The sequence below is a fragment of the Mobula hypostoma genome, chromosome 6, assembly GCF_963921235.1.
Source record: "Mobula hypostoma chromosome 6, sMobHyp1.1, whole genome shotgun sequence".
NCBI classification, from domain to species: Eukaryota; Metazoa; Chordata; class Chondrichthyes; order Myliobatiformes; family Myliobatidae; genus Mobula; species Mobula hypostoma.
Genome location: NC_086102.1, coordinates 133,078,508 through 133,098,160, shown reverse-complemented (window position 1 = coordinate 133,098,160; position 19,653 = coordinate 133,078,508). Strand labels below are relative to the sequence as shown.

General features: G+C 43.7%; 1 protein-coding gene across 1 annotated transcript in view; it reads left to right on the top strand.

The window, feature by feature from the left end:
* Positions 1-2,091: 2,091 nt before the first annotated feature.
* Positions 2,092-19,653, top strand: part of mpp4b (MAGUK p55 scaffold protein 4b) — a 71,387-nt gene continuing 53,825 nt past the window's right edge. Inside the window, exon 1 of the mRNA XM_063052557.1 lies at positions 2,092-2,232. Within this exon, the coding sequence (XP_062908627.1) occupies positions 2,092-2,232 (141 nt within the window). The remainder of the gene's footprint in view (positions 2,233-19,653) is intronic.

Genomic DNA, 19,653 nt, shown 5'->3' with positions numbered 1-19,653 from the left:
TTCAATATTTCACTCTTGGACAAGCAGTCCTGGTGAGAGACTACAGAGGTGATCAAAAGTGGGTACTCAGAAAGATTAAGGACAGAACTGGACCACTCTCCTACACAGTGGAGATTGCATCTGATATCATCTGGAGACTATACGTCAACCACAACCAGCACAGAGGAGGCCCCACAACTCGAGATTGTTTCACATCCACAAGTCCCCCCTACCAAGCAGAGTGATCCTCTTTCTCAGGAAAGACAGCATGATGAGAGAGCTACGGATTATAGTGAACTCAAGTACAGAGTTAGGTCTAGGATTAACTCAGACTCAAAATAAACAAAACAACACCAACAAAATCCAAAGACAAACACGCGTACAAAAATTGAAACTCCTATAATTGAGGACTGGGTGCTCAGCACAAGGCCTTTAAGTACAGACTTCGATGAAGGAATGTGGTAGGCGATAATTGGCAGTCAGAGTCTTAAAGGGATAGCGGCCGCTAATCGTACTCTGGAGAATTGGAGTGCCGAAACTTGGATGCCTGCCGCTGTTCAGTCAGAATCATGACAACAAGAGTAAGAAATCCTCCACAGTGATTAAATCTTCAGGCCTGGATGGGACAACTTAAAACGTACTATCCTGTGGTTGTCTGTATGTAGTAGTTGCACTATATAATATACAGTGTATACAGTTGAGATGTATTCTCCATTGAGGTGGAGTTTATAGCTAAGCAGGAAGGAGTGATGTGCATTTAATATTTCAGTAATATTGCAAATATATTTTTGATTAAGCATTCCTGTTCATTTAAATAATTCACAACTGTACAGTATGTAAAAATATGTGAATTCCATACATCATGACTCTACCACGTGATACATGTGTATCTCGCTTAAAGTAAAGAACAAACTAAGATTTGCATCCCTAGGCTCCTTGTTTTCCTTTGCATTAGTGTAATGTTTTGTAATTACAAAACATAACACATGCTAACTTCCTTCTGATCCATTCTTCATTCCTTTGCCGTCACATCCATTTCCTTATTATTCTCATTTATTTTCTTTTCCATTTCATTTCCATCCAGTCCTGAAATCTCTCTTCACTTCCCATCCATTTCTCCTTCCTTCGTTCCCATTTTCTGCTCTCCTCTTAATTCCCATCCATCTCTGATGCCCTTCATTCCCAGATTCCTCTTCTGTTTCCCAATCATTCTCAGACATTTTCTTCTTTCATTTCCTCGCATTTTCCCCTGAATAGCATCAATCTCCCTGTCTCTTCATTTCTGGCCGTTCATGCTGATCTGGAGCTCTGAATTCACTCTGGCAGAGCCATCAAGGTGGCCCACTGGCACAGGGGGTCGAGCTGCTGCCTCACAGTGCCAGAATCCTGGAACCAATCCTGACCACAGAGCTGTCTCTGGGGAGTTTGCACCTTCTCCCTGAGACTGGATGGGATTCCTCCATGTGCTGCAGTTTCCTCTCACAAAGACGAAGGTTGCAGGTTAGTTGGTTATTGTCACCCTCCTCTCATGTGTAGATGACTGGTAGAGTCTGGGGACAGTTGATGAGGATGAAGGATGAATTAAATATTGATTAATGTTGGATTAGTGTAGATGTACAGTTGGTGGTCAGCATGGAATCAGGGTGCTGAAGGGCCTGATACTTGCTGTATGTCTCTTTGACAAACTCTCTGATTGCTGGTTGCCCAAGGAAAAGTTATTCTTGGGCAGCCTGTAGTTTTATGAAAAGTTAACTGAACCAAGGACAGTTTTTTCAGCGTTGTGAGAAATTGAGAAATTGACCTGAGGGGAATTCGTGAACTAAGGTGGGAGGGTGTGCAGGAACAGTAAAACTTCAGGCACACAACCCAGAATCTACTGGGGGGCGGGGGGCTATTTGTTTTAAAACTGTCAGAAAGACTTAGTGTTGATCAATTATGGGGGAGTAGAGTGGAGAAATTATGAAAATCCAGAGAATGCGAATTGGATGTAATGAGATGGTATCTGGAATCGGTAATAATGGATTGATCAGTAGTATTCAGGAAGCAGAGAAATTCTGGAGTAATATCCAAAAGGAATAGAGTGGTCCTCTGCATTCACACTTACCAATTTCCATGACCACACTGATGGGAAAACTTGAAGCAGTAAGTGAAGAACAGGAAGATGAAATGGACATCAGCCAGGAATGCGCAGCATGTTACAGTAATTGGCTGCCCCGCTGGGATGATTTAAAGTCACTAGCTAAGTATCAGCCAGTAAGTAATGTAACTGAATCAGTCTATTTACAGGAAGTGGAAGAAGATATCTCCCAGTCTGAATGCTAAATTAATAGTCCCTAAAGAGTTATGCAAGATATATCTAAAAATTAAAGCAAAATGCAGTGGACACTGGAAATCTGAAATACAGAAAAGAAGTGCTGGAAACAATCAGCAGGTGAAGCCACACAAGTGGAGAGGGAAACGGTTAATTTCACGTCAGGGTTTATTCTTCACAAAGAGCAGGCTGTAAATTTCACCTTTGGCCACCTCCCTCAGAATTTAAAAAGCCACTGAATGGGATCAGTGAACAGCCAAATAAAATCCATACAAACTGCAGGGAACTGAGCAGGGGCCATGGCTCCTTTAAGAATAAAGCAAGCAAATGCAACCCTATCTACATTTCCAAAAGGAGCAGGTTCTAATCGATAACCTCTAAAATAGAACAATAAGGAAGCCAGTGAGACCCTGGGAATCAATTTCTCAGACAGAAAGACAATGAAGCCCGCACTTCCACCTTTATGAACGAGACACTGGTTGAAAGAAGGCATTGCATTAATCAACCAGTAGAAACCCCCATCATTTACAGTATATGTGAACGTAAAAGAACAGAAAGCAGAATCTCCACCTCCTGCTACTGCCCTTGGGCTGACTGTGTCTCTCTCTCTGAATCCGGCTCCATCAAAGGAAGTGACACGTGAACCATTGTTTCTCCAGTGCATTCCCAGGGTGTGGGTTCAATATCACCTTGCAAGCCTCAGTGACGGATGGCAAGGCTGCTCGATAAGGAGAGGAGCTTTACTCCTGATCTGACAGACACTGGATCCACCAGGCTACCCCAGAGACGAGGAAGGAGGAAGGAAGGAGGTGAAAGTGGAAGAGAGGCACATACATAGAAATATGATTGATGAGGGACATGGAGTTTGTGCTTCATATTTCCAGCATCAGCAGTTCCTTTTCAACTTTCAACAATACTCACGAAACCAATTGATCTCCAGGAACCACATAACCACAAAACTAATGACAAACTTGGCCCAAACAAAAAATGGGATGCAATTAATATTCCCATTAGGTAATTTTCACAAAACAGACAGTAGTCTCAGGACAACACACATCAAAGTTGCTGGTGAACGCAGCAGGCCAGGCAGCATCTCTAGGAAGAGGTACAGTCGACGTTTCGGGCCGAGACCCTTCATCAGGACTAATTAAAAGAAGAGCTGGTAAGAGATTTGAAAGTGGGAGGGGGAGGGGGAGATCCAAAATGATAGGAGAAGACAGGAGGGGGAGGGACAGAGCCAAGGCTGGACAGTTGATTGGCAAAAGGGATATGAGAGGATCATGGGACAGGAGGCCCAGGGAGAAGGAAAAGGGGGAGGGGGGGAAAACCCAGAGGATGGGCAAGGGTTATAGTGAGAGGGACAGAGGGAGAAAAAGGAGAAGAGAAAAAGAATGTGTGTATATAAATAAATAACGGATGGGGTACAAGGGAGAGGTGGGGCATTAGCGGAAGTTTGAGAAGTCAATGTTCATGCCATCAGGTTGGAGGCTACCCAGACGGAATATAAGGTGTTGTTCCTCCAACCTGAGTGTGGCTTCATCTTTACAGTAGAGGAGGCCGTGGATAGACATGTCAGAATGGGAATGGGACGTGGAATTAAAATGTGTGGCCACTGGAAGATCCTGCTTTCTCTGGCAGACAGAGCGTAGGTGTTCAGCGAAATGGTCTCCCAGTCTGCGTCGGGTCTCGCCAATATATAGAAGGCCACATCGGGAGCACCAGATGCAGTATATCACCCCAGCCAACTCACAGGTGAAGTGTCGCCTCACCTGGAAGGACTGTCTGGGGCCCTGAATGGTGGTAAGGGAGGAAGTGTAAGGGCACGTGTAGCACTTCTTCCGCTTACAAGGGTAAGTGCCAGGAGGGAGATCGGTGGGGAGGGATGGGGGGGCGGGGGGTGAATGGACAAGGGAGTCACGTAGGGAGCGATCCCAGCGGAAGGGGGGGGGAGGGAAAGATGTGCTTAGTGGTGGGATCACATTGGAGGTGGAGGAAGTTACGGAGAATAATATGTTGGACCCGGAGGCTGGTGGGGTGGTAGGTGAGGACCAGGGGAACCCTATTCCTAGTGGGGTGGCGGGAGGATGGAGTGAGAGCAGATGTGCGTGAAATGGGCATTTGAGAGCAGAGTTGATGGTGGAGGAAGGGAAGCCCCTTTCTTTAAAAAAGGAGAACATCTCCCTTGTCCTGGAATGAAAAGCCTCATCCTGAGAGCAGATGCGGCGGAGACGGAGGAATTGCGAGAAGGGGATGGCGTTTTTGCAAGAGACAGGGTGAGAAGAGGAATAGTCCAGATAGCTGTGAGAGTCAGTAGGCTTATAGTAGACATCAGTAGATAAGCTGTCTCCAGAGATAGAGACAGAAAGATATAGAAAGGGGAGGGAGGTGTTGGAAATGGACCAGGTAAACTTGGGGGCAGGGTGAAAGTTGGAGGCAAAGTTAATGAAGTCAACGAACTCAGCATGCGTGCAGGAAGCAGCGCCAATGCAGTCATCGATGTAGCGAAGTAGTCTCAGGAACTAGATAATTCTGACAAACCAAATAATATCTTAAGAATTAGATAACTTTTTGATACCTAGAAAATAATTCAGAAGCTAGTTGATACCAGGATACACCAGGAGCCAATAACATGAGGGGCCAGATAATGCCTTGTGGATCATATAACAGCCACAGGAATTATGTACAATCTTAAATCAAGATTTTACCCCAGAATTAAATCATCATTTTCAGACACAACAATTCCAGTGTAGTCAACCATACAAGTCTGCCTCATTAAATCTCTCAAGATTTATCAAAATTGAGAAGCTGTATCACAGGTCAATCCAGTTATGGCCTATCATATACAGAATTATACCTTTCAGCCATTGTTCTTAACTCATCCTTGGCCAACTTTGTATGACTTCTCTCATCAACAGGACAGACCAGCTTCAGAAAAGATGGATCTGCTATACACGGGTAGGAAAGAGTATTCCAAGGAGGCTAAGGTGTTGATCCCAGACTCAATATTATAGTCTCACAGCGTCAGGTCAAACATGATAAGGAAATGTTCTGCCATTACAATTTGCAGTCCTCCCTCAGCTGAATGAATCACTGTTCCTTCATGTAGAAGACCACTTGGAAGAAGCACTGGGGGTCCTTTTTTTACTGATTCTTTTCTGAAAACGTACCAGGGAAGAACTTTGACCTTTGTCTCATTTCCACATGCTGTCACATCTCCTCTCTGAGGTCTGTTGAACAGACACACTGCCTTCATACCGATGACACCATCTACAATGATGTCAGCTACTGCCAGTTTACCAAATGAGAAAGATTCAGAACTGGTCTAGCAGTTCTAAGTAGGACATCCATGAGAGGTAGTGGGCCGTCTGCCTGGCGATCCTCTCCTTTCCATTCACCAACTCATAATCCATCCACTGCGGGTTTAGTGAATGATATAGGAGGATCAGCAGTCAGAGGGGCCACTGGGTGGGAATGGACGCTCTCGCTGAGGCTCTGTCAGCCGAGGAACTGTCTAGACTACCTGTGTGCAAAAGCCAAGGCTTAACAATCCCCCTGCCCACAGGTCACACTAAACAGGATTTTCTGCAACATCCAGCCCAGAAGAGTGGCGAATAATTAAACAGCTAACAGGAGGAGGAGGATCCATAAACATACCAGTTGGTATGTTTACATGTGCAAAAGGCAAGGCGAAGGCATTGGCATCCATCACCTGGCCCTTAGCAAAACGTCTCTTGCCCCTCCTTGACCCTTTCCATCTGCCGATCACCGACAAACTCTCCTGCTGGTTCCCCTCCCAGCCTCCTTCCTTCCATTCCATGCACCACGTTCCTCTCATATCAGATCGATCATCTTCAGCCTCTTGTTACTTCCACCTATCACCCTATTCCTGCTTTCCATTCCTCCATCTCAGGCTTGGGAGAGCTAAGTTTCTGGTAAGTTTCTTTATTCTCCTTTGTGAGGGCACAGTTAGTGAAGCAAGGATGGCTCCAGGGGCTATGCTTTGTCCTGTGTGTGAGATGTGGGATTTCTGGGAGACCTTCAGCCTCCTGGATAACCACATCTGCACCACGTACACTGAGCTGCGGCTCCTCACGGAACGTGTGAAGGAACTGGGGTTGCAGCTCGATGACCTTGGGCTGAAAAAGTGGTAGATATGGAGCTACAGGAGGGTAGTCACCCCTAGGTTGCAGGAGGTAGATAACTGGGTGACTATCACGAGAAGGAAGGGGAATGGGCAGCCAGTGCAGAGTACCTCTGTGGCCGTTCCCCTCGACAATAAGTACACCACTTTGGATACTGTCAGGGCGTGGAGCAACCTACCGGGGGGAGAGCCGCAGTGACTGGGGCTCTGGCATTGAGTCTGGTGCTGTGGCTCAGAGGAGGAGAGAGGTGAAGGGGACTGCAGCAGTGATAGGAGATTCCATCATCAGAGGAATAGAGGCGAGATTCTGTACAGGCAATAGAGACAGCCGGATGCTACATTACTTCCCAGGTGCCAGGGTTAGGGATGTCTCGGACTGGGTCCACATACTAAAGGGGGTGGGTGAGCAGCCAGAAGTCTTGGAACATACTGGCACCAATGACATAGGTAGGAAAGGTGAGGAGGCCCTGAAGAAAGAGTTTAGGGAGTTAGGTAGAAAGCTGAACGGTCTGGATTACTGCCTGTGCCACATGCCAGTGAGGATAAGGATAGGATGAGTTGGCAGATGAATGCGTGGCTGAGGAACTGGTGCATGGGGGCAGGCATTCAGATTTCTGGATCATTGGGATCTCTTCTGGGGAAGGTACGACCTGTACAAAAAGGGCCGGGTTACAGCTGGACCGAGGGGAACCAATATCCTTGCAGGCTGGTTTCCTAGCGCAGTTCGGGAGGATTTAAACTAATTCGGCAGGTGGATGGGAATCGGAGTGATAGTGCTGAGGATGAGGTAGTTTGTACGGAGACAGTGTGTAGTGAGATTGCTGTCAAGGAGAAACTGGTAAGAGGCTAAAATTGCAGCCAACAGTATGAGTTGCAATGTAAAAGGGGGACAAAATCAAAAAAGCTGATGAATAGAATACAGGACTAAAGGTGTTATATTTAAATGTGTGCAGCATATGGAATAAGGTAGATGAACGTGTAGCACAGTTACAGATTGGCATGTATGACATTTTGAGCATTACTAAATCATGGCTGAAAGAAGATTATAGTTGGGAGCTTAACATCCAAGATACACATTGTATCAAAGGGACAGCCCGGTAGGCAGAGGGGGTGGGGTGGCTCTGATGATAAAAAATTAAATTAAATCATTAGAAAGAGGTGACGTCGGATCAGAAGGTGTTAAGTCATTGTGGGTAGAGCAAAGAAGCTGAAAGGGTAAAAAGACTCTGATGGGAGTTATATACAGGCCTCTGAACAGTAGCAAAGATGTAGTTTTTAAATTACAATGAGAGATGCATGTCAAAAAGGCAATGTTATGATAGTCATGGGTGATTTCTGTATGCAGGTGGATTGGGAAAATCAGGTTGGTGCTGGATCCCAAGGGAGGGAACTTGTAGAATGCCTACGAGATGATTTTTTTAGAGCAGCTCACAGTTGAACCCATTAATCAGATATTCAGGATTGGGTGTTGTGCAATGAACTGGAATTGATTAGAGACCTTCAGGTAAAGAAACCCTTAGGGGCCAGTGATCATAAGATGATAGCATTCACCCTCCAGTTTGAGAGGGAGAAGCTAGACTCATATGTATCAGTATTACAGTGGAGTAAATGGAATTACAGAGGCATGAGAGAAGAGCCGGCCAAAATTGATTGAAAGGGAACACAAGCTGGGATCATGGCAAAGCAGCGATGGCTGGAGATTCTGAGTGCAATTCAGAAGGGACCAGATAGATACATCCAAAAGAAGAAATATTCTAAAGGCAGGATGATGAAGCTGTGGCTGACAAGGATAGTGAAGCACCTTCAATAACTCCAAAAGACTGAAGTAGGGTAAATACTGAAAGGCTTTTATTCACAGTAAAATACGACTTCCATGCTGAGTGTCTGCCCCTGGACTGAGGGAGGAGCAGGGCGAAATCACCTTTATTCAGGGGTCTGTGGGAGGAGCCACAGGGGCAGTCAGCAGAGGGGCGTGTCCAGTTAACCCAGTTACAACATATATATGGATTACCACAGGAAGTCAAAGCCAACATAAAAGCCGAAGAGAGGGAATATAATAGAGCAAAAAATTATCAAGAAGTTAGAGGATTAGAAAGCTTTCAAAAACAAGCACTGGTAGCTCAATATTCTACGGTTTTGTTGCTTTAGACTTGACAGAGCAGGAGGGATTAAAGGAGATGGGGTGGCTTTACTAGTCAGGGGAGATATCACAGCAATGCTCTGGCAGGACAGACTGGAGAACTCAACTAGTGAGATGTTATGAGTGGAACTGAGAAATAAGAAAGGTATGACAACGCTAATGTGGCTATATTATACACCACCTGATAGAGCAAGTGATTTAGAAGAACAAATTTGTAAAGAGATTGCAGACTGTTGCAAAAAACATAAGGTTGTTCTATTAGCTGATTTTAACTTCCACTTATTGGCTGGGAATCCCATACTGTAAAAGGACTCAATGGGATAGAGTTTGTCAAATGTGTTCAGGAATCAAAGTCCCATCAGGAGAGCGTGCAATACTGGATCTGTTGTTAGGGAATGAGACAGGGCAGTTGAGAGAAGTTTGTGTAGGGGTACGCTTTGCATCTAGTGATCACACTGCCATTAGTTTCAAAGTAAATATGCAAAAAGACATGTCTGGTCCATGGGGTGAGATTCTAAATTGGAGAAAGGCCAATTTGATGGTATCAGAAAGAATGTGGCACGTGTGAATTGGGACAGGCTGTTTCCTGGCAAAGGTGTACTTGGTAAGTGGGAGGCCTTCAAAAGTGAAAATTTGAGAGTACGAAGCTTGTATGTGCCTGTCAGAATAAAAGGTAAAGATAACAAGTGCACGGAACCTTGGCTTTCAAGCCATATTGAGGCCCTGGTTAAGGGAAAAAAAGGAGATGCATTGCAGGTGCAGGCAGGTAAGAACAAATGAGGTGCCTATGGTGTATAAGAAATTCAAGAGAACACTTAAGAAAGAAATCAGGAGAGCTAAAAGAAGGCATTAGGTTGCCTTAGCAGACAAGGTGAAGGAGAATCCTAAGGGATTCTACAGATATGTTAAGAGCAAGATGATTGTAAAGGACAAAATTGGTCCTCTGCAAGACCAGAATGGTAATCCACGTGTGGAAACCAAAACAGATGGGTGAGATCTAAAATGCATTAGGGACCAGATGTACAAGTATTTTCATAGACATGGACTGATTAAGGATTGTCAGCATGACTTCATGCATGGTAGGCCGAGTCTAACCAATCTTATAGAGTTTTTTGAGGAAGTTACCATGAAAGTAGATGATGGCAAGGCAGTTGATGTTGTTTACATGGACTTTAGTAAGGCATTTGAAAAGGTCTCGCATGGGAGGCTGGTCATGAAGATTCAGTCGCTCAGTATTCAGGATGAGGTAGTAAATTGGATTAGACATTGGTTTTATGGGAGAAGCCAGCGAGTGGTGGTAGAGAGTTGCCTCTTTGACTGGAGGCCAAAGGGATCGATGCTGGGTCCTTTGTTGTTTGTCATCTATATCATTATCTGGATGATAACGTGATAATCTGGATCAGCAAATTTGTGGATGACACCAATATTGTGTGTGCAGTGGACAGCAAGAAAGGATATTATGGCTTGCAGAGGGAACAGCATCAGGTGGAAAAATGGCAGATGGAATTTAATGCAGGCAAGTGCAGGGTTTTGCATTTTGGTAGATCCAACCAGGGCAGGACTTACAGAGTGAACGGTAGAACAAAGGAATCTGGGAATACAGGTCCATAATTAATTGAAAGTGGTGTCTCAGATAGATAGGGTCATAAAGAATGCTTTGGCACTTTGGCCTTCATAAATCAATGTATTGAGTACAGGAGCTGGGATGTTATTTTGAAGTTGTATAAGACGTTGGGGAGGCCTAATTTTGAGTATTCTGTGCAGTTTTGGTCATCTACGTGCAGGAAGGATGTAAACAAGGTTGAAAGAGTACAAAGAAAATTTACAATGATGTCGTTGGGTCTGGAGGACCTGAGTTATATGGGAAGATTAAATAGGTTAGGACTGTATTCTTTACACTGTAGAAGATTGAGAGGAGATTTGATAGAAATATTTGAAATTATGAGGGGTACAGTGCCTATAAGAAAATATTTACCAACCCCCCCCCCCGGGAAGTTTTCATGTTTTATTGTTTTACAACATTGAATCACAATGGATTTAATTTGGCTTTTTTTTTGACTGATCAACAGAAAAAGACTCTTTTCTGTCAAAGTGAAAACAGATCTCTACAAAGTGATCTAAATTAATTACAAATATAAAACACAAAATAATTGATTGCATAAGTATTCACCCACTTTTAATATGACACATCAAATCATCACTGGTGCAGCCAATTGGTTTTAGAAGTCACATAATTATTTAAATGGAGATCTGTTTTTGGAGACCCGTGTGCAGTCAAGGTGTTTCAATTGACTGTAGTAAAAGTACACCTGTATCTAGAAGGTCCAACTGCCGGTGAGTCAGTATCCTGGCAAAAACTACACCATGAAGACAGAAGGACACTCCAAAGAACACAGTGAAAAGGTTATTGAAAAGCACAAGTCAGGAGATGGATACAAGATAATTTCCAAGTCACTGTGAAAGACCTATTCTGGTTGGTCCTACCAGAATGCAACACCTCGCAATTGTCTGCAATAAATTCCAACTGCTTTTTTGCAGCCCAGATCCAGATAACAGATTTGCTGATCCAGATAACCACGCTATCATCCAGATCGTTGATATCAATGACAAACAACAATGGACCCAGCACCAATCCCTACGGCACTCCACAAGTCACAGGCCTCCTGTCAGAGAGGCAACCATCTACTACCACTCTTTGGCTTCTCCCACAAAGCCAATGTCTAATCCAATTTACTACCTCATCCTGAATGCCAAGTGACTGAACCTTCTTGACCAGCCTCCCATGTGGGACCTTGTCAGATGCCTTGCTAAAGTTCATGTAGACAACATCCACTGTCTTGCCTTCACCAGTTTTCCAGGTAACTTCCTCAAAATACTCTGTAGATTGATTAGACATGACCTACCATGCACAAAGCTATGCTGACTATCCTTAATCAGTCCATGTCTATCCAAATACTTATGCATTCGTTCCCTTAGTGCGCTTTTCAATAACTTTTCCATGCTGATGTCACGATCCCGGCCTATAATATCCTGTTTTTTTTAAACAGCGGAACAACACTGGCTATTGTCCAATCCTCCAGCACCCTGTTGCTAAAGATTATTTAAATATCTCTACTAGGGCACTGGCAATTTCTGCAGGTGCATCCCACAGGAACACCTTGTCAGGCTCTTGGGAATTATCCACCCTAATTTGCTTCAAGACAGTAAACATCTCCTCCTCTGTAATCTGTATAGAGTCCATTAAGGTTGATGCTATTTTGCCTTACTTCTATAGACTCTGTGTCCATCTCCCTGAGCAAATACAGATGCAAAACAATGCATTTGAGATCTCCCCCATCTTTTGCCTCCACACATGGATTACCATTCTGATCTCCCAAAGCACCAATTTTGTCCCTTACAATCCTTTTGCTCTTAACATATCTGTGGAATCCCTTAGGGTTCCCCTACATCTTGTCTGCTAAGGCAACCTCATGCCTTCTTTTAGCCTTCCTGATTTCTTTCTTAAATGTTCTCTTGCATTTCTTGTACTCCATAAGCACTCACCTGCCTATACCTGCTATGCACCTCCTATTTTTCTTAACCAGGACCTCAATACCTCTTGAAAACCAAGGTTTCCTACACTTGTTATCTTGACCTTTTATTCTGACAGGCACATACAAGCTTTGTACTCTCAAAATTTCACTTTTGAAAGCCTTTCATTTACCAAGTACACCTTTGCCAGAAAACAGCCTGTGTCAATCCACACTTGCTGCAACCTTTCTGATACCATCAAAATTGGCCTTTCTCAAACTTAGAATCTCAACCTGCAGACAGACCTATCTCTTGGCATATTTACTTTGCAACTAATGGCATTGTGATCACTGGATACAAAGTGTTCTCCTACACAAACTTCTGTCAGCTGCCCAGTCTCATTCCCTAGTTGCAGATCAAGTATCGCACGCTCTCTCGTTGGGACTTCTATGTACTGATGAAGGAAACTTTCCTGAACACATTTGACAAACTCTATCCCATCAAACCCTTTTCTAGTGTGGGAGTCCCAGTCAATAAGTGGAAAGTTAAAATCACCTACAGAACACCTTATATTTCTTGCAACAGTCAGTGATCTCTCTACAAATATGTTCCTCTAAATCCCTCGGACTGTTGGCTGATAACCCCATTAACACGATCATACCTTTCTTTTTGCTCAGCTTCACCCATAACATCTCACTAGATGAGTTGTCCAATCTGTCCTGACAGGGCACCGCCGTGACATTTTCCTTGACTATTAACACCACCCCTCCTCCTTCAATCCCTCCCGCTCTGTCACATCTAAAATATTGGAGCCCCTGAATATTCAGCTGCCAGTTCTTCCCACTCCCGCAACCATCTCACTAGTGGCTACAATATCATAATTCCAGGTGTTGATCCATGTCCTGAGCTCATCCGCCTTTCTTATGATACTTCTTGCATTAAAATATATGCAGCTCAGGACATTAGTCGCACCATGCTCAACTTTTTGATTCCCAACTTTGTCTAAGGTCTTAACATCTGTCCCGACAACCTCTCCACTATTGTCCTGGCATTCTGGCTCCCATCCCCTCTGTAACTCCAGTTTAAACTCCCAAAACACTGATTGCACATTCCTCTTCGTAGATGCTGCTTGACCTGCTGAGTTCATCTAGCATTTTGTGCGATGTTCCAGATTCCAATATCTGCAGTCTCCTGCATCTTCAGTCTGACGCTGTGAATGAAATGTCCTGTCACTTCCTCCTCCACACGTTGCCAGCTTCACAAAAGACAGCTTTAAGCCAGTTTGATTCACTGTGCCAGGCATCAACAAATAACAGGGTCTACTGAGTCATGCACAGACTGTCTAATGATACAGAGCCAGATAATCCTTGTGAAATACTGGTTTTTAATTGGATGCTGCTTTAGAAAATGACAACACACGCTAGTGCACAGTGAGTGGTAGTTTTCTGAGTTATTCACTGTTGGAAGGAAATGAGGTTTTTAAACCTGATGAGAGAAAATAATTGATTGAAGAAGGTGTTAAAAGTTAAACAATAAGAATATGGCCATATTTTGATTAAGTTATTTTAATATACCTTTCTGGACAAAATCTTCAGAAATGTAAGGGACCATTGCTGGGAGGGGAATTTTTTGTGCTTGTGCCACATAAGGGACATAGAACAGTAGAGCACAGGAACATCAGCTCACAATTTTGCTACCAGACACAACGCCAAATTAAACTAAATCTCTTCTTCCTGCATGTGATCCATATTCCTCCATCCTTGTGTCTGCATAAGAGCTGATTAAATGCCATTATCATATCCCCTTCCAACACTATCCCTGGAAGCCCATTCCAGACACCTACCTCTCTCCGTGTATAAAAAAAATTTCCCCTGCACATCACCTTTAACTTTCTCCTTCTCATCTTAAATGCACGGCTGCTAGTATCTGACATATCTACCCTGGGAAAATTTTTCTGACTGTCTACCTATTAATGCTTCTCATAACTTTGTAAATTTCCAATAGAGAAAGCAACCCAAGTTTGTCCAGCCGCTCCTTAGACCCTCCAATCAGGCAGCATTCTGATAAACTTCAACCTTTCCAAAGCTTGCACATGCTTCCCGTAATGGGGCAGCCAGAATTACACACTAAACTCCCAATTTAGCCTAACTAATGTTTTATACAGCTGCAGCATGAATTCCTTACTCTTGGACTCAATGCCCTGGCCAGTGAAGGCAAGCATGTCATAGACTATCTTTCTATTTCCAGTGAGTTGTGGAATAGAACTCAAAATCCCTCGGTACATCAGTGCTATTAAGGATCCTGCCATTAACTGTTTACTCTCCCCTTACACTTGACCTCCCAAGGTGCCACACCTCATACTTGTCTGGATTAAACATAGAAACATAGAAAATAGGTGCAGGAGTAGGCCGTTTGGCCCTTCGAGCCTGCATCGCCATTCAGTATGATCATGGCTGATCATCCAGCTCAGAACCCTGTACCAGCCTTCTCTCCATACCCCCAATCCCTTTAGCCACAAGGGCCATATCTAACTCCTTCTTAAATATAGCCAATGAACTGGCCTCATCTGTTTAAACTGATTAAACGTCATCTGCCATTTCTCCATCCATGTCTGTAGCTGGTCTATGTATGGCTCCATTGTGGGTTTGCAGACACTAGGTCCCGACTTCCTCAATGGACTTGCAGAGATTCGCAGGATAGCTCTGGCCATCGAGCCTTGATTGGACTTCTGATCAACCTAAAGGCTTTGATATGGACCTCCAATTGTCCTTTGGGCTTCGATCTTCTGTATCATCCAGCACAGACGATGACAAATAAGGACATTGGACGAGTGTCTGAATTCCAGGCCTCAGACTCTGTACTTGCTGATGATTGAACCCCGAAAACTAGGCCTTGAATTCCATTTAAACCACACGCCGCTGGTCTTCGAACATGGAGTGGAGGCTCAGACTTAGAATGCATTCTTACTAGACCACTGATGTACATTGTTATCCAAATCATTTGTATATATCACGAATAAGAAGTCCCGAAACTGATTCCTGTGGAATACCATCCAGCCAGAACAATATCCTTGCACCACTGCCTCTATCTTGTATAGGCAAGCCAAGTTAGGTACATAGTAAATCTCTCTCCATTCTCTCCAGGGAGGTGTTGCATAGTTCAAATATGGACTAAAGCGACTTTTAAATTACCTCAAGTAACACACATAGAAGTTGCTGGTGAACGCAGCAGGCCAGGCAGCATCTCTAGGAAGAGGTACAGTCGACGTTTCAGGCCGAGACCCTTCGTCAGGACCTCAGCAAACATTCCCAAAGCAATGTGGATGTCTTCCTTTGCAACAATATTGTACCTACAACCCCAGTCTCAGATCACTGGTTATTAAACTATACAAAGAAGGCAGACCTTGGTGCTCTGGTTTCAAATCCCAGTCTCAAATTGCAGATGACTAAACTATAAAAAAATGTCTGAGCTTCTTGGTGTGTTGGAAGTAGAATGGTTGGTTTGCTTTAAGTAACGTTGGCTTAGTGCTGGCCGGTGTTGAATGTGAAAGAATTGCAGAGGATCCTGAGAGCATTAAGAGATTACTAGATCTGCACACTGACAACTGTGCTGAAAACAGTCTGTGAGAGAGTGAGTGCAACACAGTTTGCTTCATATCCAAGCGCTGTTCTGTGGGGTTAAAGGCAGCAATCCTGTCAATGGTAAGTAAGTACTAGCTGTCGGTCATAGCTCAGTGCTGTGAGTGAAATGGCAAACAGAGCAAGTGTGAGGAAGGCAAACTTTAATAATTCTATAGCCTGTTTCAAGGAGAATTGGTATCAACATCCTTTTCCCCACAGGTTCTACTGTTTGAAAAGAATTCTGCTGGTGTAAGATGAGGAGAGTAGATCAGCAGACCTGAAAGCTAATGGGTAGCTCTGTGACAGCTCCTCTCATGATCTATGTTGATTAAAACTGACCTCAGTCGGAGAAGCTTTGACAACTATATAAATATGTTGCGGGGACAGACTTCAATTGCAGAAGCAGTGGGCCAGAGAGATGGCTTTCAGTAGAAAACTTAATGGAGCAGACAAATGTGCCTCAATAACGAATTAATGTACAGAAAAGCAAGCATGGCAGGACTGGCTGATGTGCTCTTGATTTTCTGTGCTTAAATTTCACTGATGTCTCAAGGTGAGAAAAAGTCCAGGTATTTCTGCCCGTGATCAATTCCTGTCCAATGCTCCTCCAGTTTAAATCTTGCAGATACCTGGTGTAAAACTGATTCTTCAGAAAAGTAGTTTCTAACTTTCCATTGGTTATAGAATGGCATCTGTGGCAGATCCTGCTTTGCCCTGACATAACAGAAAGTAGGAGCTGGCGAGCACAGAGGGATGAGATAGAGAAAAAAAGAGGGGACATGTTGTGGCAACAACAAGTGTGCTTGAATATACAGTATTGTACCAATGTAACGCAAATTAATTTAGCTTTATACTTTTTATGACTATACCATGCAGGTACAGCAGGCAGTGAAGAAAGCTAATGGCATGTTGGCCTTCATAACAAGGCGAGTTGAGTATAGGAGCAAAGAGGTCCTTCTGCAGCTGTACAGGGCCATGATGAGGCCCCACCTGGAGTATTATGTGCAGTTTTGGTCTCCAAATTTGAGTAAGGACATACTTGCTATTGAGGGAGTGCAGCGCAGGTTCACAAGGTTAATTCCCGGGATGGCGGGACTGTCATATGTTGAAAGATTGGAGCAACTGGGCTTGTATACACTGGAATTTGGAAGGATGAGAGGGTATCTGATTGAAACATATAAGGTTATTAAGGGATTGGACTCGCTAGAGGCAGGAAACACGTTCCCAATGTTGGGGGAGTCCAGAGCCAGAGGCCACAGTTTAAGAATAAAGGGTAGGCCATTTACAACAGAGTTGAGGAAAAACTTTTTCACCAGAGAGTTGTGGATCTGTGGAATGCTCTGCCTCAGAAGGCTGTGGAGGCCAATTCTCTGGATGCTTTCAAGAGAGAGTTAGATGGAGCTGTTAAAGATAGCAGAGTCGGGGGATATGGGGAGAAGGCAGGAACGGGATACTGATTGTGGATGATCAGCCATGATCACAGTGAATGGCGGTGCTGGCACAAAGGGCCGAATGGCCTACTCCTGCACCTATTGTCTGTTGTCTATATCCCCTTTTTCTCTGTCTAATGAGGTCTCATCCCATCTAACCTTGCTTTTCCCCCATACTTTGCAAACTAATTAAGTATTTCAAACATCCTGATGAGATTATAACTCACACACTGGCTTTGTAATATAATGTGTTATTCCATTTTCTGTACGCACTGATCAGCTTTCCCTATTTGCTAATTTGTTCCTCATTTATCCATTGCCTCTTTATGTCACCACACTGACGCCGCGGGTAGTGCAGCTGCCTCACACTGCCAGTGAGAATTTAATTCTAAGCCATGTTTCTGTGACTGCATGGGTTCCCTCTAGATGTCCCAGTTTCCTTCCACAACCCAAAGTTGTGTGGATTGTTAGATTAATTGTCCACCATAAATGAGAATTAAAACTCCAAATACTAGAATTCTGCAATTAAAAAAACATAAAATGCTAGAACTACTCAACAAACCAAGCATCTGTGGAAAGGGAAACAATTAATGTTTTCAGTCATTGACCCTGACAAAAGGTCTTGGACCTGAAACATTAACTGTTTCTCCTTCCTCAGACGCTGCTTGATTGGTTTTTGTTATACCCGTAGTGTAAGTGGCTAGTGGGAAAATCAGGGTGTGTCAATTCACATGTGTAAGAGAATAGGTTGGAGGTAAGTATGTGGGTGAATGGCATTGAAAGGATTGTTTTGAGAGCCAGCAAGGACTGGATAGGCTGAATGGTCTCCTTTTAGGTTAGAAGGAAATATGAAATATATTAAAATTACCTCAGTGGGAACTGTTCATTGATTGAGGCCTTGTGAGATTCAGAGATTAAATAATACCATCATTCCAAATTAACTGATTCCTAAGCTCTGTAACCTGGGCCTTAACACTCAGATCTGCAGCTGGATCTTCAACTTCCTCACAGACAGGACCCAGGCTGTAAAAATAGGGGACAAGCTCTCCTTTACGATCACCCTGAGCACCAGTGCCCCACAAGGCTGTGTACTCAGCCCCCTGCTGTACTCACTGTACACACATGATTGTGTAGCCAAGTTTCCATCAAACTCAATATATAAGTTTGCTGATGACACAACAATTGTAGGCCGTATCTCGGGTAATGATGAGTTTGAGTACTGAGAGGAAATTAAGAACCTGGTGGCATGGTGCAAAGACAATAACCTATCCCTCAACGTCAGCAAGACGAAGGAATTGGTTGTTGACTTCAGAAGGAGTAGTGGACCGCACGATCCAATTTACATCGGTGGTGCGCAAGTGGAACAGGTCAAAAACTTTAAGTTCCTCGGGGTCAATATCACAAATGACCTGACTTGGTCCAACCAAGCAGAGTTCACTGCCAAGAAGGCCCACCAGCACCTTTACTTCCTGAGAAAACTAAAGAAATTTGGTCTGTCCCCTAAAACCCTCACTAATTTTTATAGATGCACCATAGAAAGCATTCTTCTAGGGTGCATCACAACCTGGTATGGAAGTTGTCCTGTCCAAGACTGAAAGAAGCTGCAGAAGATCATGAACACGGCACAGCGCATCACAGAAACTAATCTTCCGTCCGTGGACTCGCTTTACACCGCACGCTGTCGGAGAAGTGCTGCCAGGATAACTAAGGACACGACCCACCCAGCCAAAAGACTTTTTGTCCCTCTTCCCTCCGGGAGAAGGTTCAGGAGCTTGAAGACTCATACGGCCAGATTTGGGACCAGCTTCTTTCCAACTGTGATAAGACTGCTGAACGGATCCTGACCCGGATCTGGGCTGTACCCTCCAAATATCCAGACCTGCCTCTTGGTTTTTTTGCACTACCTTACTTCCCATTTTTCTATTTTCTATTTATGATTTATAATTTAAGATTTTAATATTTACTAATTTTAACTATTTTAAATATTTTTAATATTTAATATTTGTAATCCAGGGAGTGTGAAGCACAGATTCAAATATCACTGTGATGATTGTATGTTCTAGTACTAATTGTTTGGCGACAATAAAGTATAAAGTATGTGAAGCTGCGAATTTGTCCGGTGGATGAACTACAGAGAGATTAGAGCACATCCAGCATTGAGCAGAACTTATGACTGATTTCTGTGTCACTGAATGTTTTGATGTATGTGGTAGATAAATCTGAACCTGACTTTGCCCACAATGGATGTCAAGTAATGGAAAGGAGCCAACTCAGTGGTGGTAAGCAAATTACTAGGGGCAAGCTGAGTTTCAAATGGAACTCATCGTTTATTTCTCCAGATCACTTCCAAAGCACCGTTGTTCATTTACTGAGTAGTGAGTTTGGTCTTCACTGAGGACCCGTTAAACAGTTAGATAAAGGGTTAAGTTGTTTCATTCAGGTTATCAGCTTTAATGACATTGACTGAAGGGTAAGTATTGACCAGTGCAACAGAAGACCACTTTGGAGGAATAAGTAGAAAC